Below are 27,422 nucleotides of genomic sequence, written 5' to 3'. Positions count from 1 at the left end.
TAGTCGGAGGGAAGCCCCTTGCATGCTGAAAAACAGCATTGCAGGGGCGCGAGTCAGGCACGTGTTGCAGCTCTTTTCATTGGCCTGGTAAATGAAAAGCCTCGAAAACAGGAATATCTGAATATTTTTTAAATGGCCTATTAGGATCCCTGGGCTGTGGCACCCCTGCCACATTTAGGGCAAGAAACGAGAGTATTTAGTGTCAGCACTGCACACAGGAAGGGGCTTATGTGGCGGGGGGAGAGCAAACGTGTCCCCGTGCTCCAGATGCAGCTGGGGACAAGGCTGCAAGGAAGGGCTGAGGGCAGGCACCCGGCAAGAAACAGTGATTTAAAATCCCTACAGGTCAGAAACAGGGTAAACTAACTATGGATTACCAAAACAGATGAAGATTTATAGAAATTGTCAAAGGAATGTGGTGCCCTTGGCAAGCAATGAGAAAAAAAAAACAACAAAAAAGGCCCTGAAAGGTGCCTGAGCGAAAGCAGTTAAATTAAAACCATCTTTGTGACTGAGTTTGAGGAGAAAAACAGCTGGTAGGGGCTGCAGCGCCTGGTGCAACCTGGGGCCGGGGCAGCCTGGGAGGACACACGGTGTTTTGGTTCCTGCTGGTACCTGGAGCTGAAGTCACTGCTCGTCACAGCACAGGGCAGGAATGGGAAGGGGAGGCAAGGGAAGAAGGAGTTTTCTCAAGCTGTCTTAGTCGTTGTGCCTCAGCTCTGCTCTGGAGGAAAGGGATTAAACCTGGAAGTAATTTGGAAATGGAAAAAAAAAAGAAAGTGTATCTTAGTGAATTTACAAAAGTGGGCTGAACTGGATTTCAGGGAAGCTTCATTGAGAAGCATTCACTTTTAAGAAATTCTTATATAAGTAACTAATATTAATAAAATAATTATTAATAAATATATATATAAAATAAATATTAATAAAAATAATATTAATAAAAATATAATATTTAATACATAATTACATTCTATTGTTGTATTTTTCTGCTAATCAAAGTATACAGCCAGTTTTTCATACCGTGACCCTCTACTCATGCATGCACCTATTTTAGCCTTATCAACGAGCTATCCAGAAGCTGATCATTCCCTGGACCAGAGTGGGTAAAAAGCATTTATATTAACTTACAAAAGAATGGATATTTAACTCAAATTGGATTTTTTTTTTAAGTAAAACACTTGTATTTTACAAATCTGTTCATCGTTATGCTTAAAGTCATGGCAACTTATATTAAAACTTGAACAAAACCAATTGAAATTTTCTTTTTCAGGTTTACCGATGGAATTTTTTTAAGAGGCAATCAGATCAACTCAGAAAAAGCTGCAGAAAACAAATTTTGTTGAAGTAGTTTGAAAAGAATTTTTGCTAGCAATAGCCTCTTTGGAGCTATAAAGAGCATATTTCCTCATGTTAGTGTATTCACCTTGTTTACTGCGATAAATGTTTAACGCAAGGTTGAAAAAGCAGGCAGGAATGGAACAGCAGAAAAGTAGCTCTTCCTATGGGTGAATAAAAAAAAAATAGGAGGGGTGGTGATCTACCACTTCTAAATTCTTGTAGGACAGAAGAAATAGAAACAGCATTAGCTCCACTCCCCAAATACAGTAATTTGTGTCCTCAATACACCTGTCAGCTTCAAAGACAGGGTAGATGAGAAGAGGAGGATTGTGTATTCATGTGGTGGTGGAAATATGAACAGGACCTTCAGTGGCTGCTGCTGACAGGGAAGGGAGCGTGGAAGTCCCCTTAGCCCTGCTGGTGAATCAACCCCTGTCTTACGCTTTGAAAATCGTATCTTTACTCTTTACGAATCCAGCATGGCTTACCAGCTTTTATCTCACCCCCCAAATATATGTTTTGTTTGTTCATTTTCATTGAATTCCCATTCCGGTTACACACAGCTCGGTAGGCATTATTCATTTGAAGAGTCTTTATTAATATAAAAGAGATGGTAATGAAGCATATGCACTCCCTGAAGGAAGCATAAAATAAATAAAAAAGGACAAATGAGTTTAATCTCTACTTCTCAAATGAACATCACAAACACGAGAAGTACCAAATTTAAAGTTAAGACTAAAATTAAATTGCTTATTGATTGCCAGCTGTTGAGAACTTACTTCTCCTTAACGAAAGTAAACTAAAAATTTGAAACAAAAAATTCTACAGCTCTTCCCTTCTCTGGGATTGTGATTTTGAATTCACCCACATCACCACGTGCCTGAAATGTGTAAGAGCACTCCCGCGGCTCTTTCCTGACGGAGGAGGTAATGCAAACAGCAGGGTCGCTTTCTGAGGGTCAGCTGGAGGACAGGTGGGCTGAGATAACATCCCACCTGAAGTCCCTGCTAACGCTGCCAGCGATACCAGTAATACCAGTATTTCCCCCCCGTTGGAAGCTACACGACAACACCGGTTCTTTAGCTACTGATTAACTTCACTCCCGTGAACTGGCCTTGTTGCTCCAGATGTCAAACCGCTAAACCATACGGATCCAGCTGTTGGGTTTCAAGGTCCATCTCTAAATGGAAACATCCCAAAAGGGACAGGACGTTCAGCCCCCGAGCGCCCCTGGGGACGCCGTATCTCCACAGCTCGGCCTCCACCATCACAGCAGGGAAGTGAAGCCGCTGTGTTGCTCACGCTAAGATAAAAAGAGGGAAAGATCGAGTTCATACAAACATTTCTTTTCTCAGCTCTCTAAGACTTTATTTTTCCAGTTTAACGTACAGCAAGCCTTCCAAACACAGCGCAAGCCCAGGACATGTGGCAAGCGTTCGTTTCAGATCCATTTTCCAATAAGCTGGAGCTAGTTTGTAGCTGGGGCAAACGCTTTGATCCTCCCACTTAGAGTCGCGTGAAAAGTCAACTTAGTTCTTCCTTTTTTTGCCCCTAAATTCATGGGTATTCCCCGTCACTGCCATTGCCACCTGCCCAGTGGGTCTGGAGGAGGGGAGATGTCACGTCTGATGGGACTTTTATGCTCCTGCCTCAGATAGGCAGACGATCCTCCTAGGAGATGTTGAGCGGTAGAGAACTGGTTGCGCAGGTCTGTGCCTTGTCCTCAGCTTCTTTACATCACGACTGATGTTTTGGGCAGGACCGTGTAGGAAAAAATACCACTCTCAAAGGGCTCTCAGCGTTACTGAAAGAAATCGGCTGAAAGGAAAAAAGGTCTGTTTGAATCACAAAGGTCCTTGGCAGGAGATGGAAAGAAGTAAAGTTCCTCCGAGATTCTCAAATTAATAACCTGGCTAATTAATAAGGGCTGCTAGCAGAGGGGAGGCCATCCCCTGATTTATTTCCAGCAGGGAGTGGTGGAAACTCTCCTCCCAAACCTGACGATCCGTGGTCTCAAATTAACAACTGGCAGCGCTTTTCGCATCCTGACACTCTTTATGAATAATCAGCGCCGTCTGGAAGCTTCCTGCAAAATGCCCCGAAAGGCTGGCAGCGGTGCAGGTGCAAAATAAAAATAAAACCAATTAAAAATCGCTTTATTCCGGGGTGGCGTGAGGCCCCTCCAGCCCCGGCTATTGCCCTCGATGGCGGCAATCCCCGCAGCAACCCCCTGCCTACCGCCATCCCTCCCGCCTTTCCCTGCCCCCCTACCCCGTACCCCCGCACACGTGTGTGGGCCGCCGCCGCCGAGGGGGCCGCGGACGGGGGCGTGGCCAAGCGAATGGAGGCGTGACCAAACGGGGAGGGCGTGACTAAAGGGGCGTGGTCAAAGGGGGGGTGTGGTCTGCCGCCCCGCCCGCCGCGGGCGCGCGGCTGTCGGCAGGCCGGAGCGCGAGCCCAGCGGAGCGGCCGCTCTCATTGGAGCGCCGGGGACAAAAGTGGAGGGGTAGCGGCGGCGCCGCGTGCCGGGCCAACGGCTCCCGGGGGCGCGCGGCCCGCGGCGGGCGGGCAGGCAGGAGGCAGCGGCGGCGCTGAGAGGAGAGGCGGCGGCGGCGGCAGGAGGAGGGGGGGGTGAGTGAAAGGCAGCGGGACCGGGAAGATGAACCGGAGTTTCAACAAATCTCAGACTCTGCGGTATCTGGAGTGCAGCGCGGTGGAAGTGAAGAGTAAGGTGAGGAGAGCGCGGCGCGGCCTCGACCGCCGGCGGCGCCCACCCTGCCCCGCTTCGCTCCCGGCGCCTCTCACGAAAATGAATGGAGTACCCCCGCACACACCCGTCTCCCGGTAGTCTCCCCAACTCGCCGCCTCCTCGCCCGGTGTTGCCGAAGCCGTGCCCCAGCCGCAGCCCGGAGAGCGGTGACGGGCTGGCGGCAGCTCGCGGAGAGGCGGGATCCCCGCTCCGGGCGCAGCTCCCGGCCTCGCCCCCGGCGAACCGCCCCTGCCCGGCGTGAGGCGGCGGCGGTGCGACCCGACCCTTCCCCGCCCGCCCCCGGGGCGGCGGCGTGGCCGAGGCGGGCGGGCGCCGGGGACCCCGCGCACCCCGCTCCCGCTCGATCTTTTGTTTCGCCGAGGGGATTTGTCGCTAACTTTGTGGGGCAGCTCGGAAAGCGGCGGTCGCCGGGCCGGGCGGGAGGGCTGGGGCTCGGGCCGGGGGCGGCGGTGGGCGGGTGGGAGCGCGGAGGCGGTGCCGGCCACCCCCGGGGTGGTCCTGCCTCCCCCCGCCCCAGCAGCTGCCCGGGTGCTTCGAGCATCTCACGGGTAGTGGGTCGGGTCCCCCGGCAGGGTTTGGCTGGAGCGACGGAGGATTGGGAGGGAGAAGGGCCGGTCGGAGTTCCCCGGTCAAAATCCTGGTGTAGGATCTGAGTCGGGGAAGCCGGAGCGAGATCTGCGAGGAAAAGGTTCACCCTCTTGCGGTGGCTTTACCGGGCGTTACCTGGGGGTGCCGGCACCCGCCGTAAGCCAGCCAGCCAGCTGGTATGGTTGGGGCTGGAGTTGTGGTCTGCAGGGCTGTCATGTGGAGAAACAGCTGCCTGCCGGAGATCGGCTTCTTGAAATGATGGTATGAGTTGGCTATGCCTATGGTTGGTTTTGCTGGGCTCTCTTCAAGAGGCTCTGGTCACTCTTGGTTGAACCAGCACATCAAAATCTGGGCTGCCACCTCTGTGTGCAAAAATAAGAAGTGTTTAAGCAAAACTGAGAAAAATCCCTGGAAGTCTGTGTTTTATATACACGTAACAGAAAAGGTGTAGGCAATGTATAAGTTGAAAAGAGCAGAGAGTAGTGTTAGCATGTCCTGGAATTGCGCACAGCCCTGATCACCTGCTGAGATGGTATTGGAGGCAATATCTCTGGGACTTTGTGCTCAGTGCTCCCTATTTTTTTATCCCTTGCTGCTGTTAATATTTGCGTTTGGATCAAACAGCCTTGAGCAACACACAGACCTGAGGATGGTGGGATGGCTTCAGTAGGAGAACTACATTATGTCCAAGGGACTCTCCAGTTGTTTCTAAAGGTGGCACCTGAAGTGTAGGTTGAGGCCCTTATTTCCTAACCTCCTGTTGCCATTTGAAAGGGCTCAGCTGGTCTGGAAAGTTCTGTCCTGCTTCCATTGCTGGAAGGCTTTGGTTCAGCTTAGAATCATAGAATCATTTAGGTTGGAAAAGATCATTGAGTCCAGCTGTAATGGTTCTAAGGTGTAACCCACCCACAACATTCATTGCGGCCCCCAAATGCTCCAGATCCTTTTTTCTAGTTACTGAGTTATACCCCATGTGCTGCATGAGTTTCAAACTCAAACAGTGGCCGCATATAAGAATTTTTAAGTTCATCCTCTCTCTTCTACTTTAATATCGCCATAGCTTGAGTTTGTTCTATTAACAATTAAAAAGTAACCTTATAATGAGCACCTCAAAGCCTCCTTCATAGCTGCAGGAATCCTGTAAGGGCATCCTATGTAGTTGTACAGACACAGAGTGATTAGGGAGATTGTAAGTGTATGTATGACTGTGGACTTCTGGAGAGAAGGAAAATAAACTTGTATGGGTCGGAAGGGTTTACCAGGGGCCTTCTGTAGCTCAGGGTTGTTGCTGCTGATGGCCCAGAAGTTACTTTAGAAAACTATACTGTAAGGAAACTTAAAATAGAGGCTAAATTCAAAGTATCCTGCTGGGGGCCTACACTCAGTGATGATCCATTAATGTGTAGCATGGGTCATTGGAGGCTGTGCTGTTGAATTCTCTGGTGGGGTTATACTGTTAGTGTGACTTGTGTGCAATGATATTTAGACTGTTTATGTATCAGGCTGTTGCAGGCTGTTGTCAAACAGAAGTTGTTACTGACACTGTGTGATAGTTCTCTTTTGTCTGTAAAGCTTGTAGTTTCCCTCTCATGGAGTTACTCTTCAGTGCTTAAAAGCAGATCCAGTGAAAAGCTCTGGCCAATGATACCTGGCTAGGTACTGTATATAGACCTTATACCTCTTGTTAAAACATGGTAATCTTGTAGGGTTGGTTACAATACTGTCTGTCTTGTCCCTGTGGATCACTGGGTTGCCCTGCTGCGATCATCTAGAAAAACAGATTGGTTTTTTTGTGGATTGAATGGACTATCTAAGGCTGGGGGGGGACGGGGGGGAAGATTCAATAATACTGCTTTTGGGAGCTGTATGTAGTCAGCCTCTTAAACATTTGGTTGCCTGTGTTTTGTAAGTACGAGGCCTGTCTGGGCCTGCCTGAGAACTTGAAAGTTGAGTCTGAGAACTCCTGATTTTGCAGCTATCGCCTGAGAGCGCAGCCTGCCAGGTGAGCAGAGGTGGGTGCAGCTCAGCTCCTGTGCTGGGGCATGCTGCTGGCTGGAGATCAAGGGATTTTCAGGTGGCTTTTCAAAGGCTGGGGAAGTGGTGGGTCGTGGGCAGGTGGAATCCCTTTTAGTGGAGGAGCCGGGTGTGAGTGAATGCTGCTTTTACACAACAGTGTGAAATAGCTTTTCTCCTTTTCTGGAGATTGAGTTGGACGTGAAGGAGCTCTGGAAAAAATAGCTGTGGGAAGTTGGATGGGTGATAGTCTGCAAACACTGGGTTTTTGATAGCCCTGCCTCTGTTATGATAACCAGGTGGTTCCTTCCTAAAGAATAAATCACCTTCCAGCTGATGTGTTGCATTAGTCACGATTCAGAAATGGCTCTTGTGAGCACTGACAAACGTTTTCCTGGATTTCCTGAGTTTCTTTCCCTTTCTTCAAAAGAAAGTTCTTGAAAGTTGGCTTGTGCCCTTGATTATTGGAAGGGGAGAATTTGTCAGATCCTTTGTGCCTTACTGGATAGGACACTTCTCTGGCAATCCCCAAGTATCCTTAAATTTTAAGATTCTTGATGTGTGTCAAAGTATTATTACCAAAAAAAAAAAAGAGGGGGGAGAGGAAGAAAGGAGGGAGCATCTTGGTGGCTTAACTCACTCCAGTTTTTCAGCATCCTTCTTGTGCTGAAGGGCCAAAAACTGTACATGGTATTCCTCTTCCCTTGTCTAGTAGATGTGCGGATGATTGGATTTCAGTTGATCTAAACCAGCCTGTACCTTCCTTGGACCTAACCTGACCCCATCACCCCCACTGGGAACGTGGCCCAGAAGCGTGCTTCAGCACCTGACACGTGTGTCTGTGGATATTTTAATGCCCCGTGACTACCTGGTGGGAACATTCAGTGATATGTTCTCTGGCTACATGTCTTTACAGAAGGATGAGTTTTGTGTTGCTGTATAATACCTCTTTGGCGTATGTCAGGTTGGTTTTTCTCTGGGAGACTGTAAGATGCTACAGAAGTCTCTCAAATCACTGTGTTGTGGCAGATACTGAAGGGGAGAACAGAAAATCAGCCATCTGTGCACACCTCTGTTTTCAGACACGGCAGTCATGGAAATTGCTATAGTCTTCTGCTTTAAGAAGTCCTCTTCCTTTGGGCTCTGTGCTTCCTCTGTTTCTCTGTCTCATCCCCTAAGAGCTGGCCTTATAATCAAAACACTTGAAAGCTTATTGCCAGATAGGAAAGTGGAAGGATAAAGAGAAACCTGCTTAGAAATTGGCACATTTTATAGGAAAATATTAATTGAATTGTAATTACACCTTATCCCTTGTCTTTTGTCTTTCATGACAGAATAAATTAGAAGCTCACTACTTATCTTGGTGGTGTTTGTGTAGCTCAGGATTAATGTTTCAGCCCTTTTAGACAGGATCTGAAAACACATTATCTCATTGACTTAAAACAACTGTGTATTCTCATGTGTCTAGTACTCTCTGGTTCCTTTCCCCCATTGGGTGACAAGTGAAGTATCAGTCCCCTCTAAAGAAATTGCCTCTAATCTCTGAAAAAGGCTTCCAGATGACCCTTTCTCTCCCTCTTCTCCCTTTTACCAACAGGCCCAGTGTGTGTGATGTGTGGACTTTTTTTGTTTGTTTTGTTAAGAATCCTGCCTGTGGCCAAGAGATCCCAAACCTATTTTTCATTTTCTCTCCATAGCTTTACAGAGAGGTTGCAGGCCCCTTTCCTCATGACTGCAGGCCTACAGAAGAACAAGTACTTTTAAAATAGGAATTCCTACATTAATGGTGAGACTTCTCTTTAGTTATAGCTCCCCGTAGCCAATCTTCTCTTGTCCTGCTCTGAGTGAAGAGAGACTTTTTTTTTTCTTGAATTATATATGCAGCTTTTCAAATAGGAGGGTAGCTATCAGACCAAGTGTACATTTATTTTCCAGTCACTTGGATATTCTGTAGTAGTAGAGGTATAAGGTTGCCTCAGACCTTTAAATGGTAGCCCTTTGAAATGTTTGTGAAAGTGGAGGGTTTTTTCCACTTTGAAACTGACAGTTTTATGTTTCTGGCTTAAAAGCAGCAGAGAACTATTTTTCTGCTGCTACTATATGATTTTCTGCAACCTATATATGTGAGTAAGAATTGTATTTTCTTTTTTTCAAGAGGCCGAATGCACTTGTGATTCCCAGAAAAATAGTCCTTTGGGGAAAAAACCACAACCCTTGTTGTTGTTGAACCCTCTCAGCTGATGGAACTTTTGATAATGGCTGAGGATTATAAAAGCATACCTACCTGACTCAAGTGCTGACTGTGACGTTTCTGCCTTATTAATAGCATCATGTTTTCATGCATTACAAACTGATTTACAAATTAACATTAACGTGACTAACATCCTACTACTATAAACAAACCCATTAAGATAAATATATCCAGTTAACTATAACCGTATTATTTTTGCTCTCCTCTCCCATCCTGTTTTGACTTTGTTCCAGTAAATGTTGGTGTTCAGATGGATGCTGCAAATGGATTTTTAATAAACTTTCAATCATATTCTGATGTGTCCAGAGTATAGATGTGATAGTGTTACAGTTCTCAAAGAGAAGCATGTTGGGGATCAGCTATGCTCTGTGTTCTTATGAAGTTGCTAGCAGGTAAAATTATGTGCATTGGTCTTGGGCAAGTGTAGAAGTCTGTGCTTCAGCAAGTCTACCCAACTGCTAGACTGATGTAATACCCAAACAGCTTGTGGGTGGTTTGTGTCGTCATGCTCATGTGTCGTCATCTCTTCTTAGGAGTGTACCTGTGCTTGTTACATAAAAGATAGCTGTTTTAAACCTTTCACATCCTTTTTTTTTTTTTCCCCCCTGCTCTAAAAGTTGCTGATACTGCTCAGACACCTTTGCATGTTCACATGACTGCTTAGCTATTACAGTATATGTACACACATTATGTATTTGAAAGGTATAAAGTATGACACCAAGCAGTGTTATAACTCTAGAAATAGCAGTAAGAGTAAACTTGCTTTTACCAGTCCCCTGTAAAGAGATTTTAAAGATCTGTTTTGTCTCTGTCTGGTGTTAACTAAGTGAGAGAGGTCTACAAATTGTGTTTTCCAGCCTTTTGTACTTTGATTTCGCTCTAGCCCTGAAGCCTTACAGGCCTTCTGAAGTTTTAAGAAATGTTTTCCATGTGTGGCACACTTTAAAACTGATCAAAAAGCATCACTCTTTTTAAACCTACAGGATGTTAAAACGGACTTTGTCTGCTTTAAGTTTTTAAGCATTACTTCATATTCTTCCAAGTTAAGGTCATACTTGTCATACCTAGAATAAAACTAAAATAAGTGCAGTGAAAAGCCCTGTAACCAGCTGATTTAACTTCTGGTTTTGAGCTTCAAAACATATTTGATTATATGCAAACCAAATGTGGCACGGACTTAGAAAACCACAATGCTTCCCCCTCTCAAATGAAGACAGTATGCCACAGCAATAGCAACTTGAGATGGTCTGGATTGTTGCAAAATGTGTTGAGAGAAAGAGACTGTAAACGTTAATCTCTTAAGAAGTCTTGCCTCTGTTCCTTTCCCTCCCAGTTTGCTGGGCTTTTGATGGCAGGTATTGTATTTATTCTGATGTGCTAAATAGCATCTGCTCAACTCCTGGTTGTTCTGTTATTACAAATCTTTGTTTTTCATAGTAGGTTGACTTTCTGAAGTGGTCCTACCCAGTAAACTCAAGTCTGTCTTTAAAAGGTTAGGTGACTTGAGACAAAGTAAATACAGCTGAACAAGTTATCATGCAGCAGCTGAGCTGCAATAGTTAGCCCTGTGCATGCTTGCTGCCCTTCACAGGTGAGAGGCCAGACTTTTCATCTGAAAAGGTGTTGCAGACATGTTATTTTGTGATAGTTCAGATGACAGCTGCAATAAGCACTAGCACAGTGTATCTTCTCTGACCTGTACTCTGGTGCTATATGAGCAATAGTGCCTGTAGGAGATAGAGGGAAGGCTGGGCAATGTGCTTTGAGTTACCTGGCTTCACAGAGCATGGGATGGAGGAGGGTATGCTTTGGTGCTAGGGTTATAGCCCCATGCCCTATGTAACAAAAAAGAAAAAGTAAGTCAAAATCTATTTACAGAAAGATGGTAGTTCCTCCGGCAATATTCCCAAAGTTAATATACTGTTACAGGCTTGGGTGCTAGCTGTGCTAACCTGATGGTTATCAATGTCCCTACGATGCAATGGCCAGAAAACTAGGGCTCCTACCTTGTGTTTCAGCACCTCCCATACTCTCCTATTCTTGATCCTGCCTCCAGGTTCTCACCTTTTCTTTCATAATAACTTTTAGCCTAGTAACTTGGGAATTTCTGATCTGCTTAAAACTTCACCCAGACAGTCTGTCTTATGCGAGTAGTCTTCTGAATTTTAGTCTCGCCACACTGAAACAGTCCTAAAGGACACTGAACAATGGACCTTTAATTTGCTGAGGTGCTCTTTAAAGTTGAAAAGTTGTTTACAGTCAAGCCAGAAAGGAATGTCTCCTGTATGAGGTTAAAATACCTGTGGAGGCTCTGTCTGGTAGGCTGTAGGACTAGCCACCTCCAAGGAGTTCTTCAGGGGTGCAATTAATAGTCCCTTATCATTCCCTTTGTAAGAGACTTTGTGCGCACTGAATCTGAGCCTTTTAGTAACCAAGAAACACTCTTCCAAGGATTGATTGCTTGCCCCTAATTACTTTTACAATGCAGGCCAGAAGTTAAAAGATGAAATGCACCTTTGGAGACATTCCCTCCCTCTAAGTGAAGGAAAAATCTCCCTGTACAGAGGTGGTTGCATTCCCATTGGAAATTCCTGAAGTTAATTGAGGGAGAAATGTCTTGGGCAGGGTGTGGTGCAGCAGCCCCAGGGCTGCCCAGCCTAGGGCCATCCCTCCTGCTTCTGCCCTGCACAACTGTTCCCAGTCCCCCGTCAGGTCTGGCTAGGTGTGTATGTGTGTGTATCCATCAAATTACTTCTCTGCAGCTGTTGTTGGCTCTGAGCTCATGGGGAAACCTCTGGTGGAAACTAAAAGGGTCTTAAATAAGTTTGCAACCAGCCAGAGCCCATACTGGTTACAGGTGTCTTGTAATCATGCAGGTATCTCTCAGTAATTATTCAGAAAGTGGTCTGCTCTTGCTAGAGATGTGTACTAGTGCAGGGCTGCCTTTCTGCAGGAAGCTAGGCTCATGGAGTTGTCTGCTGTTGGCAGTGTTGACCAGACCTCCTGATTCAGTAGTCCTTTGTCCCTTTGGGTGGCAAGGTGCCAAATATTTCTTTCCCCCTCATGCTGATGGTGACAAGCCATGGATGTATGCATTCTGTGCTGTATTTGTGCTAAAACTATGTGGTGCGATGGTGTGTGTGATGCTCTGTCTTCTCTTAAAAATACAGGATGAGCTTGGTCTACATCCTTTGCAAACAGAATTCAGTTTTCTCCCAGAGATGTAGGGGACTGGAAGAAAAAAAAAAGAGAGATTTGCTCCTGGAAAGGTAGACCAACCACTTAAGGCAACGATTTATTTTAAAGGCTTTGCTGTGAATGATGGTTTCTTGACTGGGTTTAAATATCAAGAGTTGAGGCTGGCAATGAGGAAGGCTGGCACTGTGTGCTGCTTGGAGGCAGTACTGAATGAGAGAGATGGTAGGGAGAAAGCAGTTATGTGGGTGATCTGATAGGAGAGGAACTACTGGAGCAGGACTGGCAAAGAAAGGGATGATGAGTTCAGAAGGACAGGCTGGATGGCTTTTGGGGATAGCTACTTTCACAAACTACTACCCAACTATTTCTTAGTTGGGTAGTAGTGAGGCAAAAGAGTGTTTAGGAAAGCTAGGGAAAAGTACAGAGCAGCAGTCCAGGCAAAGCCCAGCTCTGCAGATAAGTAGCTGAATGGTGTCTATGGATTTAAGATGTTGGTCAGAAAAGATCTGTGTAATTAACATATAGATATATGCCTGGATAACTGCCTAGATGAAGGGTGGTACTGGAGTTACAGGTGCTAGGGAAGGCAGTGTAATGGTATTGTACCCAATAATCATGAAAGAAGGTAGGTGAAGGAGGGAAAAGGGTCATCTTTAAGTTGCCCTTCAGTTGGCAGCTGAGCATTTGTGAAGAAATCAATAAGAGATTGCATGGGGGGTATGTCTCATGAACACAAGTTGGTCTGAGAGTGATGGGGACACAGAAAGAAGCTGAATTCATCTTCTGAGTAGATGCAGATGAGAGAAAAGTGTTATCATTGACTGAGCCTCTGTCATGGACAGAGACCGTTGGAGGGGTTGCAAAGGCTGTTCTTCAGATGAAAAGCAGGGACGTGAAGCATTGTGTCCAAGAAGCATGAAAATGAAGGGGAACCACTGAGTTTCTTTGGGGAGAGGAACTATTCTAAGAATTGAAGGTATTAAAGCATGGCAGTATTTTTAAGGGGGAGTGAAAGGGGAGAATACAAGGGAGAAAGGTAGGAGTATGGCACGATGCCAATCAGGAAAAAAGTTTGAGGGAGAAGGTAGTGAAATTGTGTCTGTGGTGGGGTTCCTATGAAGGGCAAATAGAACAGAGGCTGTCTTGCTCTTGTTGACTGTTCTCTTGGAAGAAATAGCAAGAGATGAGCACAGCACTGAGCAGAACATGAAATCCCACACTTCCCACCAGCTTGATCATTGGGATGGAGCAGAGCTGCTTTGGGGCAGCTGGTTGAAGGGGAGAAGAGAGAACTCGTTGCAGAGAAAATCTACCTAGTTGGTGGCATCCTGCCACTAGCACCGACTGCTGTGAGACTGGGAGCAGTGCAGGAAGGTGCTGGGTGAGCTGGGGAGGACGTGGCTGGAGGAGAAAAAGGGAGCAGAGAAACACAGACATGAATGTAACAGCAGAGCTCTGAAGCCCCAGAGGAAGTTAGCCAGCACAAGACTGTTTACATTGTCTTCTCTCGTCCTCTTTCTTGGCTTCTGCTTCTTCTCACCAATAAAGCAACCCTGATCAGGTCTTCCTCATTTTGAAAATCTCACAGGTAAGCAGAAATTACGGTCTACGCAAGCATAAGAGTGTGTTTTTCTTTCTGTTCCTGATATTTGCTTCATGGGAGAAGTAGGTGGTGGCTAACATAATTCATGTTTATTGCTAAATGTTGCTCTTTGATGTTTTCTTATTACAATAGCCTGAACTCAAAACCAGCAATAAACTAGAGGGATGGCACCTCATAAACATAGGGGTTTTTTTGACCCTGTAAACTTCTTGAAACTTCAAATTTAAAGAAGAAAAGTTGATCTCTTTTGCTTGCAAATAACTCTTCCATTTCATTTCACAAACTAGCAGCCTTCCAAGTAAACAAACCTCAAAATCCTGCTCCCTCCTCTCCTCTGACCTCTGGTCCTTCCTAGCCAGAAAAAAAAAAGCAGTTGATTGCTCTTGGTCAGCCTGTGTAAGTTTTGGTCAGCTAGCTGTGACTTTCTTCTTTTTTGACACAACTTTTATCAGAACACTTTGCTTTTTCTTTTTTGCTAATTTTTCTTGGCATCTGTTTTTGCTCAGTCTTCTTGCTTGATGTGTAGCATTTTGTTGGGTGCTTTCTGTCATCTAGCTGTAGACAGCAAGCATAGTGGCTGGCTGATACTTTGGATGATCTTGGGGCAGAGCTTATTCTTTGTGGAAAAAAAAATGTACAGTTCTTTCTAGTTTTTTTTCAGTCATAATTAGCTCTGTCAGACTAAATTCTTTTAAGTTCCCTTGGGCCATCCTGTCCTCTGACTTCTGCCATAGTAGATGCTGTATTTGCATTAGATAAATAGGTCAGAATCACTTCATCATGGGAAAACTAATCTGCTTGTTAAAACTGTTGGTTTATCAAACAGTGTAATACAGTATTGTTCTGTCAGATACTCTGCTGACAGACACCAGTCATTGTGTCTCTTTCTGTGGAGGGATAGAGTAAAGATGAACTTTGTTTGTAGCTTAGAAAAGCAGATAGTAATCTTGGCTATCTGTGCAAAGCCCTCAGAATTTGTAGTTTCTGGAAGATACGTGGTGGATGTTATCTTGAAATCCTGGCTGAATACAATGCCGAGTACCCAGTTTCCAAGCTGTGCGGTACTGCAAAACCTGTTATTACTCTGATACTCTGTATCAGCCTCATTAGGGATGATGAATGAATGGTCACTGCTGAAGCATTTTTTCCCCCCTCTTCTGAAAAGACCTGTTGACAATGGTTGCTGTCTGTGTTATGCACTGAGGGAATTAATCAGCTAAACTATTACTACAGTAACACAAACCTTTAAACAGCAACATCGTCCACATTATCTGCTTAAATCTCTCTTGAAGAGACTCTTGCCTCCTTGTGCTCCTCTCTGCAGAATCACCTTCTCGCTCCCTTGCCTTAAAGGGCTGCATCATGCAAAAAGCACAAGTGAAATTGCTTGCATTTATTTACCATTGTCCTGTTCCTAGGAGAAGGAAATTGTCTCTTGGGCTTTCCTGAGGCTGAACATGTGAACGAGTTCATTTGACTATACAGTGTTCGCATCAGACCTCAGCTCCCTAAGTCTGCATCTGTGTCCCTGTGGGTGCACTGTTACCCATGTGTCATGCTCCACCGATGCAGTTGTGTTGAGCCTGCCTGTGGGGGTTAGGCTGGGAGGCCTGGCCCTTTCACCAGCTGTGTCTCATGTGGCAGTTTAAGCTGAACTTTGGGTCATACTAATGTGTAAAATAACTATCCTTGCTTCTTTCCTCTCTCCTTTCCCATGTCACCTCCCCACTGAGCGTGATGCCTCAGCACAGGAGCTGGCCTGTGCCTCGGTCATGTGTCAGGCAGCCTGACATCGATCAGACCGATGGACCGCCCCAAGGTCTCAGGGTGGTTTTGTAGGATGGGTGTTGTACTAGCTGGGGTGAGACTGCACAGCATTCGCTTCCTTGCAAGTACTGTGTATGCTAATGGTCCTGAATACGTTGTCTGTTTGGTAGTGGACTAACCAGTAAGTGGTTACTGGGATTGGCATCCAAATACCCTGTCCTGGTGCTTTTTTTGCCTAAAGTAATCCTGTGTTCCTGTTCAGGTATGCAGAACAGGAGATGCAGCCCTAGACAAAGCCTATGAAGATTTTGTTCCTGCCCCTTTAGTTTACCATGTACGTGTTAAACTTGTCACTTGAAAATGGTCACTTATTGTTTGAATCTAGGGAAAAGAAAACTTTAAGATACTTCTCAAATAAAAAGATATAAGCTTTGTTTCAGTTTGAAGTGTGTCAACAGAAGTAAGTTGCCACTTGGATTTTTCTGGAGAGGAGGGGGTGGAGGACAAAGGAGGACTGTTTTTCCTCCATTGGAACCAGTTGTGGTTTGTTCGGCTTTTGTGCGTTTGGATGGGCATTCTGAATTGAAATAGGAACTGTAACTAGCAGTTAATATTACAAACAAACAGCATAATTTGACTAAACAAGCTTTCAGATGATCACAACTAGGCTTTGATGCTGAAGAATGGGATTTTCATAACTGCGGAAGTAATTTGAGAACATGCTTGCACCCAAAGCCAGTAGGGTTGTTGGGTTTTTTGGGTGTTTTCTGTTTTTGTTTTTTTTTTTTTTGCTTGAAGATGATTATGGTGATGATTCATACTTCTTTTAGTCTCAGCAAAAGAGTGGCTTGCATGTATAAGTTGATTTAACATCTGAGAACCTCTAAGTAAGTCATTCTCCATCTTGAGGAAGAATTTATCTACAGAAAATTCTCAGGTTTATTTTTTGTGTTTGCTTGTTAGCTTTTTGTCTTTGACTACTTGCGCTGGTACTGACTGACTTCGCAAATGAGAACTTCCCTGAGATCCTAGTCACAGTCTTCCTTGTTCTTGGATTTTTGGATGTGGTTCCACTCACTTTCAGGAGTGAGTTAGAATGGTTTAGAGATTCAGTTGATGAACAGTAGTTTACTAGTACTATACAATCTGAGTTACGAAACTAAATGTACCAGAAAGATGATTTAAGCTACTTAGTTTAACTAAATGCCTGTTTTTACACTCTCTTCTTTTCCTTGATTAGAGAATCTAATTTTTTTCCTCCTATTCTTAATAGCATATTTGGTATCTAATATCAGAAATAAGGTCCATTGAAATCTTTTCCTCAGTCTTTGACGCAGTTAAAATAACTTCACAGAGGGATTTATAACATTTTCAATTGTCTTGTGCCAAATCACCCCCCCCTTTTTTTTTTTAACAGCCACTTACTGTTCTGTAAAACTTCAAAAATGAAAACCAGTGGAGTCACAGAAATACTTAAGCCATGAAAACTAACTTAGAATAGAACTTCCCCCCTCCTGTAGGGATATCAGGAAATTCAGGGGGCATGTAGAGTGAGTGTATTTCCTAATAACAAGCTGTGCGCTTGCATACCACACTTCTTTAAAGGTCTTGTCGTTGGCATCCCAGCGGTATTGATGGGAAATGTGCAAAGAATTTTTATAAGGTGGTTTGAATAGCTGAGTAACTTCTTTTGAAAGCAGTAGAGTGAACACTTCTGCTTCGGAGAAGAATGGTTCTGTGGATGCCCAAGATGATGATAATGAGTGATGGAACTTCAAAGTTAAACCTTACAAATGCAGTTATCCTCTAGAGGCTTCAATGTCAACTTAATATTTAAAAAATACTCTTTCTTTTAAGCTGGCACACTTGAGCATATTCTATTGTCAAGCAGGGTGGTGTCTTGGTAGCCATGGTTATATTCTAATGTGACAACCTGAAAGGTGATTAGTAGACTTGAAAGCACCAATATGTGACTATATTCGTCATAGAAAGAGAGAGGTGATCTACACCATGTTCTAATGCCAAGCTAAAGCATTGAGCTGTGGTGACATTTGGTGCTCTGTTTCTTTTCTCTTGCAGTTTGGAGCAGAGTTCCGAAGGTTCTCCCTGGATCGCTACAAGCCAGGAAAGTTTGAAGACTTCTACAAACTAATTCTTCACATTCATCACATAGCCAACCTGGAAGTGATGATCGGATATGCTGATGTGCATGGAGACCTTCTCCCTATTAATAACGATGACAACTTCTTCAAGGCTGTTTCAAGTGCTCATCCACTGCTCAGGGTTTTTATACAAAGACAAGGTAAGGTGCAATTTCATTTTGCTGCCCCAGAGTGTGCTGGGGCGAGATAAAGAGCATATTTATGGCCCCCATTTAGAGGCTGAAATGATGTAAGAGGAGCCCTCTTACTCCTCCTTTCAGGCACTTCATTACAGCTTGTGGGAATGGTATGACTTCAGGGCAGGTAGAGGGACTGCGTTCCTGGCTGCAAGGTGTTTGAAGGGTAATAGAATGCTCAGAATCACCGTGAGCACCTTCTTTTCCAAGGGGAGTGTACCTTGTGCTGCTGGTACTGTGTTGTCACTCAAGCATGCCAACTGCACCGCTACACCTGTTTGAGGGAGCTGAGGAGGGAGGGGATCCTAGTGTTGTACTACTGCTTCACATTTAGAAATCTTATCTGTCCATCTTGATAGTCAGTGTCATACCCAAATGATTCATGCCAGTATAGTGTGTGAATGCACACAGATATGTAGTTAGAAAAAAAAAAAAAGCTTTGTCACAAATGAGGCCTTGTTTGACTATGTTGACACTGGCAGACAGACAAATGATGATTCTCCCCTCTGTCTTTACCCTGAGGAGTGTCGAATCTTCCCGTTTTGAATCATCACGCAAACGTTGGTCAGAATTGCCCAAATGTCAAGATGACATCAGGTTTAAGTGGTTGTGTGTTGTTCTTGTCAAGCTTTTATTGCAGATGAAACCTTCTCCTTGAAGACCGTGTTTGGCAGTTGCTTCAGGTGACTTTTGTAACAACGTGTCTTCCCCACAGAGCTCCTCAAATCCCAGGGGAACCTAACACTGTGTTAACACTACTTCCATAGTTTTTTCAGTCATGTAGTGATTAATTACAGGGCTTTTGGAACTAAAATCTTGCCAGTGACAGAGTCAGAAATGAGACTTGATGTGAGATTTCGAGCAGTCATGTAGCTTTTTTGGCTTGGGCTTTCTGCTGTGTGGACATTTGTACGGATAAGGATTTAGCAGGAGGCTCCAGCCTGCTTGTTAGTATGAGCTGGTATAGTGTGTGGTTTGATTTGTTGTTATTAGAGATCCAGGGCTGTGTGGCCCTCCCAATTCAGAGCATGTTGTCTGCCACCTTTTTTTAAATGGGATTGAGTGCTCAAGGAGGCAATGGAGAAGAGGTCTAGAGCAGTTTGTTTTGTTTGTGTTCTGTCAGATGAGTGGAAATCTCTGTGGGAGAGGACTTAGGCTGCTAGCTCTCCTTTCTTGTGCAGAAAATGCGGAGGTAGATGACAAGTCCATTTAAGTCTCCTTCCTGCACTGCCTGTTAGGGCTTGTGAATGTTCATGGTGGGTCAGGTCATGAGAAATCACTTGCATGACTTTGTCATGCCTGCATCAGTTCGAGTTTATTCATGTCTCTGGATCAATCCTGTTCAAAATGCAGCTGTCCTTGCTCTGCTTGGGCAGACTGCTGAAGCCATGGAGTATCCCTAACTCTGTGTTGGGAGGGGGCTTGCCACCAAAATGCTAATTGCAGAAGTAGTCAAATGAGGGAAAACTGTTGACTACATGTGGGGAAAAAATGCTCCCTCCTCTTCTGCAGTAGAAGTATGCTAGTTGTGAGTGTTTATAACTTGTAACTTTAATGGAAAATTGCAGAATTTACTTTTTAAAAAGCTTTTCTTTTGCTTGTTGTTCAGTGGAAAGAATAATGCTGAAAAGTGAGGAAGCTCATACAAGAGGGGAGACAGGCCCATGCCTCCTCACATGTGGCAAAGCCTGAAGCTTTACCAACATACATCCTCCTGCGGTCCCTCTTTAAAGCTGAAGGAAACAGTAAATTCTGGCCCATCCCTTTGATTACAGATGCAATTAATAAGGGACACTTGAGATCCATACTTGTGGATACTCCCAAACAATCATGTCTATTTCCTTTTCTGAGAAGAAGTCTTTAGAAATTGTTCCCTTCAACAATAATAGGAGATGCTGAGATCTTGTTTGTCTCTTCTTCCTTTGCTCCATCATACCACTGCTGTTTTCCCTGTCTTCAGACTGGGGTGATGGAGCCATGCTGATCCTTCTGCTGGAGACCTGTACTAGAGAACAAGGTGACTAGCACCAAGAAATCATTGTGCCATCCAGGGAATTGTGGTGTGCCACCAGTGCTTCAGCTCACACCCTAAACTCTGACTTCAGAAGCAGGAAACTAAGCTGACAGGGATGCTAGTAAAATACGAGGCCGGTCCGCTTCTGTGACATTGAAGGAGACGCAGAGCACGTGCTGTCTAGCCTGTTGGGTCAGGGATCACTGCCTGTCAGTGGGAGAAGTCCTGGGAGGTGGCTGCCAAAGGTTGTTCTTGCAGGATTTTGTAGAGTAGGGAGGGTTTGAGAGAACTGGGCAGAAGTATGCAGGCACGGAAGGACTGAATAGTTGAAGTTCAGGTCTTTTTCTAGCAGAGCAAACTGTTTATCAACTGCGTGATTAGTCATTTTATCTGTTTTCCCAGTTTATAGCTGGGTTATCCTTTTATCTTGTCAAGTGAATTATACAATCATGTTAAAATAGCTTAACTATTTGTTCCCAGAGTGCCAAAGTAGGTAACTTAGTCTTTGCACAATAATCAAGCAACAATTTGCTAGTTTGATTTTTTTTGTTTGCCTAGTTGTTTTTTATCTGAGCTTAGTCTTGCACTTTTTCAATTCAAAAGCACTTCCCTCACTTGTCCCCAGAGGCAAGCCACATGTGCACTGTTTGGGCTCTTACATGCCAGGTTGGTGTCCAGGTATGGGATGCCTGTTTTATTCCACTTCCTTCTATTTGTTCAAGTCTCCTGAGCCCCAAATTTTTCAGGATCACAGTAGCTGTTCCCTCCCCAGGCAGGGGATGTCAGTGCTTATTAGCCAGCCTTTTCACTAAGGACTTGAATTGCCATTCCAGTGTGCCTCCAACAGCTACTGTTCATACTTTTTGGGGCCTTGAAGGCTTTGGGACATTTGCAGGTTGCATTTGAGTAAACTCAGTTACAACAAGTTTTTATAGCTCATAGGGATCCATTTGCTGAAAGTATGTGGTGTTCTGTTCTTTTTTCTCCAATACCAAATTACAGTGCAGACAAAAATCCTAATTAGAGAACCGTGCTATAAAAAGAAAAGGCAGTTTCCCTTTAACTTGTTTTCCCAGGCTGCAAGTATGGGTCATGTCCTGAGTTGTAAACTGATGTGACTCTTTTGACTTCGTTAGCACAGTAGTGATTTATATCAGCTGATGCTTTGAGCCCAAGCATTTATTCACTTGGCTGTAACTGGTATCAGACATATCCAGAACTCTCTATGGAAGGTGCCTGCTGCTGGGGAAAGGACGGATGTCCCAAAGATCTTAGAACAATGCAAGGAATTATGGATGTGTTTGACTTGCTCTGTAATAACTGAACTCTTGTACTCTAGCCAAGACCTGCATGAAGGAAAAGCTTATCTGATGATGCAGTTGGTCATCACTTTTTCAAGACTTCATTTGTTCTGTGTATGATTTAAACAGCAGCACTTGAGACAGTCTTTTGAATACTGCAAAAATATTTAAGTGTAAGCTATCAATCCAAGCAGAAACAAAGAATAGAAAAACTGAAAGGACTTAGTGTTACATACTATGAATGCATTACACTTTCCTTGTATGATTAAATTGAATGATGTTATTATCAAATCTTGCTTTAATGTCTGTCTCCCAGAGGCAGAGTATGTGTTCAAACCAGGCTGTATTTGAGGCTCTTAAATAGAATGCAACAAATAGCAGAATTATAACGAGTTCTTCATTGTAAACCTGCCTGAAATGACTCCTTGAACTTTGCAAGCGGGGCATAAGGGTGTAAGTGAAGGTCTACCAGATAACAGAGGTTTCAGGGTTTCTCCTCTTTTGCTTGGGTTACATACTATGGTGTATATAACCTAGGAAGTTCAGAAACTCAGGGAAGTGTTGCAAAACGAACATGCTGATCACCCTGCAAGTACTTGGGGCAGCACTTTTTTTCCAAGGAAAAGAGGCAGATCCAGGACCAAGATGCTGAAGTATGGGAGGCATAGTGAATGGAGTGATACTTGGCTCTAATTCGAACATAGCAATTCTGATTCTGGGAGAAGTGATGGAGGCTGCTGATGACCAGACGGACCTTCACTTCCTACCACTCTTGAGGTTTATAGAGCTTGCATGGGCAGTAACAGAAAATCTGATGTGGCTCAAGTAGCAAAGGAGATCAGAGGGGCGGTGAGCAGCATGTCAGGGCCTCCTCTTGATCCCAGACTGAGGTCAAATGAGCTCCTCTTCTTCTGGGAAGCCTTTTTGTTTTGTCCCCATCACAACTGGAGGTGTGTCCTGATGGTGGTTTGAGGTTTTGGACCTCTGCTTGTTTTGCCTGAGTTTCAGCAAGTGGCCTTGTTCATATAAATCCATAGTGTTGATGAAAACATATCCCTCAGCAGAGTAATTCTCAAGGAAAACTTGAAGGAGTTGGGGTTTGGAGAAATAACAAACTTAACTATTCAGGCTGTCTTGACAAGACACATGGGATGTCAGTAGGGACTGTGATTGTCAGCATGTGGCTGTTGTGTGAGTACAGCTGCTGTTCCTGTGAATCAGCAGGTGTATTACTATTGCTCTCAAGCAACTTCCATAAAAATAACAGTAAATTAATGAATGTGGGGGCACTTTGTCAATCCTAAAGCAGATTCTAGATCAATTTCACAATCTTTCAATCAATAAAATTAATTTTTGTCATGGTTTAACCCCAGCCAGCAACTGGGACCACGCAGCTGCTCACTTACTGTCCCCCCAGTAGGGAGGGACAAGAGAGAGAAAAGGAAGGAAAAAACCCCTCATGGGTTAAGACAAAGACAATTTAATAGAACAGTAATGGAAGAGGAAAATAATAATAATAATAGTAAAAGAATATACAAAATAAAGTGGCACAACACAAGTTGCTCTTACCACCTGGTGATCGGTTGCCCGGCCCATCCCAAGCAGTGACTGAGCATGATGTCTATGGTATGGAATATTGCTTTAACCAGCTTGTCCTGTCTATGCTCCCTCTCAGCTTCTCTGGGAAGCTGAAAAAGTTCATGACTAATGTAAACATCAATTAGCAACAACTAAAACAGCATGTGTTATCAACATTATTCTCATACTAAATCCAAAACACAGCAGCTACTAGGAAGAAAATTAACTCTATTCCAGCTAAAAGCAGGACAATTTTAAAGCTCTCTAAAACTTTAAATGGTTTTATGGTAAGTGTCCTACAAGTAGAAGACAGGTAAAACACTGGAATGTCAGATGTTGGATCTGTATTTCAGCGTATTTTTCTTCAAATATTGCACTTTTTGCAGGAACATAAAAGCCAAAAATCCTGAAGAAGCTGAAGAGTATTCTAACAGCAAATAACCCTAAAACACTCTGTACAGCTAACTGGAGCAGGGCCTTACGTAATTTAGTAAATGCCACAAACGAACTGCAGCTGTTAATTGAGGTGTCCTGAAGATGGAGAAGGCTGATGTCTTCTGATACCTGTATTGTCTTGCATTTTGTGGTCTGGAAAAGTGATAGTGTGTAAAAAGCCATTAAGTACAATCTTCAGAAACTTCCTATAAGTGTCTTTTCTCTTGTAGTTTTATTTTTATGGTTCATTACTGTAACAGTAAACCAATACTGAACACCAGTTGTTGCTTTTTCTCCTGGAGAGGTTAGAGCTGCTGTCTACCATCAGTTCTCATGTAAAGCTTGATCCAAAATCAACAGGGCGAAATGTGCATTTACCTGGCTGGGTTTTGGATTTGGCTTGTTTTAATTTACATTAAATTAAAGATTGGAAGATGTTGTTTTTCTTCAACTGCATGCAATGACTAATGTATTTAAACTGCTGTGCCATGCAGCGTATTTCTCTATGTTCAGAAGTAGTTCATAACTCTGCAATTTGTTATTTACCTGGCAAAGTTCTGTTCTGCTCAAAGTACCAACATCTGTGCTTAGCTTTCTTGTATTATAAAATCAGAGCAATCACTCAGTTTTAAAATAAAAATGTGTTAATGGGAATCATGCCCAGGTCCTACTGAAAAACCGATGGTGGGTTGTTTTATTGTCTTTCATACTCTAAGCAGATAATCCCCAGGAATGGTGGTTGGCTGTCTAACCACGTGTTAAACACAAAAACTGGCTTTGAGACAGCAACTAAAACGAAACCTATTTCCAGCTACCTAAAACCTTTAGCTTTCTGCCCAGACTTCTAGAGTGGGTACAGTTGGAAAAGTTTGAGTTGAAGTCTTTTGTATCATCTTTTAACTTCTTCAGTAACCTTCCTGTTTATTTTATACCACAGACATTGATTTCACCTTCTAAAAATCTTGTATTTTCAAACAAGAACAATGTGACTTTACTGGTCTTGTTAAAGGCATCTGATAAATTAAATAATAAAGCAGGTTGCAGCACATGTTGAAAATACTGAACTGCTTCTGGTCCAGCTCTTGGTTGAGCCGTGTAGATTTTTACAGTGGTCTTACATGAGTCTGAGGCTGTAAGATAAAATTAAGGATGCAAAGAAGGTGACTTGAGGTCTTCAGTTTATCTGCCACTGCATAAGGGAGTTGGGGGGGAGAGAGAAGAAACTATTCTGATGCTCAGTGTAGCTCATGGGCACACAGGAGGATGCGGTTCTGCTGTTGGCCAAGCTGTACCAGGGCTGCTACCCTGTCTCCTCTGCCCTGGCACTGGTGTGACCCAGGAGCTGTGCTCTCTGAGCCAGCTCTTCAGCAGAAGACTAATTGTTTGAGGAGCTAGCATAGGATGGGCAAGACTGTAGTAGTTGTAAAGCGACTTAACACTGACATGAAGCCTCCTGGGAGAAAGAACTTGTCTGCTTGTAGCCTTTGGAAATGTGCAATGCCACTGTATTTGCAAAGCATCTTGTTTTAGCTTTGACAAGATTAGGGGATGGTGGTGGATTTCATGCTAGTATAATAGGAATTGCTGCTAGGCTTAAATTAAATCCTTTCATGATTTTCCTCAAACATCTCTGTTTTTGAGCTGGAGGGGTCTTTGAATGCTTGTCAAGCCAAGTAATCTTTGTCCCACTCAAGTCCTTTGATATCTGAAGATAAGTAAAATGCAGCTGTTTGTTCCAGTGAAGTCTGGCAACAAATTACTGTAACTTCTCTGTTCCACCTTTCATGTGCAAATGATGAGACTGGGTAATCATTATCTTTCAACTACTTTATTAAGCATCTTTAAAAACAATGTTTTTAATCTGGTTTGTCAGACATAAACACAAAAACAGTCTTGGATTTTGTTGCTGGCATGGTTAGTGATACCTGGTGGCTGAGCAGAGCCAGCACAAGGCTGCTTCTCTCCTTCTCCTTGAAAACTCCATTTTTAGAGTATAAGGATATTTGATTTTCATTACCAGTTTCTTTAATTGCAGCCAGAATCCCTGGTAAGCCAGAATTTTCAATGAAAGGAGGGGAAAATGTGTGGAAATACCATAGCCTACAGATGGGCTTTGTCGTGTTGGTCAATAACTGGTAGTGGGAACTGTTGCAGAAATACATGCTGTATAAATATTAGTAGTTGCAGTGTAGAGTAAGCATGGAACAGAAGCCTGGCAAAATTGCTGCTGCTGCTGTTCTGCCATTGGCAGCAAATGTTTGTTGTGCTTCTGTGTTAAAGCTACATGGGATTTGGTTTCAGTTTCAAAGTTTAATAACTTTGAAAACACATAATCAAATGTATTTATTAATAAAAATAGACTTTAGCAGTTGATGCTTCTTAAAAATTGCATCAAGTTGGTACCAGCACGACATGTTCTCCTGAATTTAGACTAAAGAAACTTGTTTACAGTGGGAACTTGTGCAGCCTTGAATAGGAACCTCTACTCAACTCCATGCTTTGCTTTTGCTGGTAACCCACATAAGAACAAGCAAATAACCACTCTCTTCTGTCCCTCCAGACTCCTGTTTGTTGTCTTAGAGTTGCAGATTGCTGCTTTGATGGTCCTTTAAAAAGCCGAATAGAAGAACCCCCAAATTATGTCTACTTAAAGATAGTGTTAAGTGAAACTATTTTTTGTTTTCTTCCTTGGTCTGACCCTTTTTGTGTAAGGTGGTGAAGCTGCTCTAACAGGTGGCTTTATGGTATAAAAGCAGTGGTGAGGAAGACTTGTCAAATGATCCACCTCTGTTAAAGTCCCTATGAGGAGCATTTTCCACTATTTGTCTTTCTTTACCTTAGTAGTCAAAACAAGAGATTCTGTTTCCTGCTCATGGCTCAGGTTTTTTCCTGTTGTGCCTAGCTGTCATTTCCCTTCTGTAAGTGATGGAAACAAGTACAATGTGCAGATGATAATGAAATGCACTTGACAGTCTCTTCTTTGACACCAGATTTTACCTGAAAAGACCTCACAAGCTCAAAGTAACTCTCATGTAGTGAGGGAGGGTGGATAGCACAATGCAAATACAAACATTAAGTCAAGGCTTAAGCCTTCAGGAATAGGCTTTCTGCTAAATTTCTGAAGTACTGTAAACTTCTGAAGTACACTAAAGGGCTTATGATAGCTTAATCAGTAGACTCTTGTGCCGAAAGGATGTTTCTGTTAGGTGTTTGTAGTAGGCATTGAAAAATTAATTTGAAATATAACTCAACGATTATAATTCGAGTCAAACAATTTTTTTTAAGTGACTGAAAGCTCCTCTTGTCTTCAGACTGCCTGTGTTGTTGGGATTGCATGCTCCAAACTTGCATGTCAGCATCAGCATTAATAGTGTGTAAGAACTCTGGGTATTTTTCAACTCCAAGAGAAAGCAGTTTGGGGGAGGTTGAAAGAACTCTTTCTTGAACCTGCCCCTGATGATCTACTCGAATCTTATTTTTTCCTCTGTGCTATGTTTAGAGTAGCAAAGAATCCCATGGGAATATTAAGGAAACCATTAACCTAGAAAACTTCACTGTTGTTCTTGCTCTTCAGTCTCCTGACATACGCTGACATTAAGTAACCTCTAAAAACTTCATATGAACAACTTCTACACCACTCATATTTCCCCCCCCTTAATTTTCTTGTATTTTTTCTGTTCTGCTTCTGTCTCCCACTTATTTCTCTTTCTTCCTCTCATCTTTCTACTCCTTGCCTTAGTTTTATAATTGCCCTGCAAGGCTGTTGCTCACTGGGCAGAAGAGTGTGTGTTGGGTAAAAGCATGCTGGTGCCTGTTTTACTCCAAGTGCTAGAAGGCTTGGAGAATATTGACATCAGTGGGTGAGTGGAGTGGCAGTGATAGAGCAGGTATGGAAATAGCAACTTGTGAGGAAAATCTGTGTGTTACCATGGGTCTTCGACCAATTCGTTCTCTTCTGTGATTATCCCTTTGCATTAGAAATAATGGAGGAGTTGAGAATTTTGAAAAAAGTAAACATTGTCAGATTTTGAAGGAGAACTTTTATTTAATTTGAATTTACGTATGAATAAGAAATTATGTGGTGCCTGTGGAAGTTGGAGAGCTGGAATCCAGTGGAATTGGTGGAAGGCACCATCTTGCCAGAGTGAGGGCACTGTGAGGCTACTCATCTGGTGGTAGCAGCAGGCTCCAAAACTGCATTTCTTCAGCTGCTGTAGGTGAGCAC

General features: G+C 43.6%; 1 protein-coding gene across 1 annotated transcript in view; it reads left to right on the top strand.

The window, feature by feature from the left end:
- The first annotated feature begins 3,770 nt into the window (after positions 1–3,770).
- PARD6G (par-6 family cell polarity regulator gamma) overlaps positions 3,771–27,422 on the top strand; it is a 69,160-nt gene continuing 45,508 nt past the window's right edge. The window contains exons 1-2 of the mRNA XM_074576485.1: positions 3,771–4,072; positions 17,611–17,833. Of these exons, the coding sequence (XP_074432586.1) occupies positions 4,001–4,072; positions 17,611–17,833 (295 nt within the window). The 5' untranslated portion in view covers positions 3,771–4,000. The remainder of the gene's footprint in view (positions 4,073–17,610; positions 17,834–27,422) is intronic.

The sequence above is a fragment of the Larus michahellis genome, chromosome 2, assembly GCF_964199755.1.
Source record: "Larus michahellis chromosome 2, bLarMic1.1, whole genome shotgun sequence".
Classification (NCBI taxonomy): domain Eukaryota; kingdom Metazoa; phylum Chordata; class Aves; order Charadriiformes; family Laridae; genus Larus; species Larus michahellis.
This window is presented reverse-complemented; position numbering and strand designations above follow the sequence as displayed.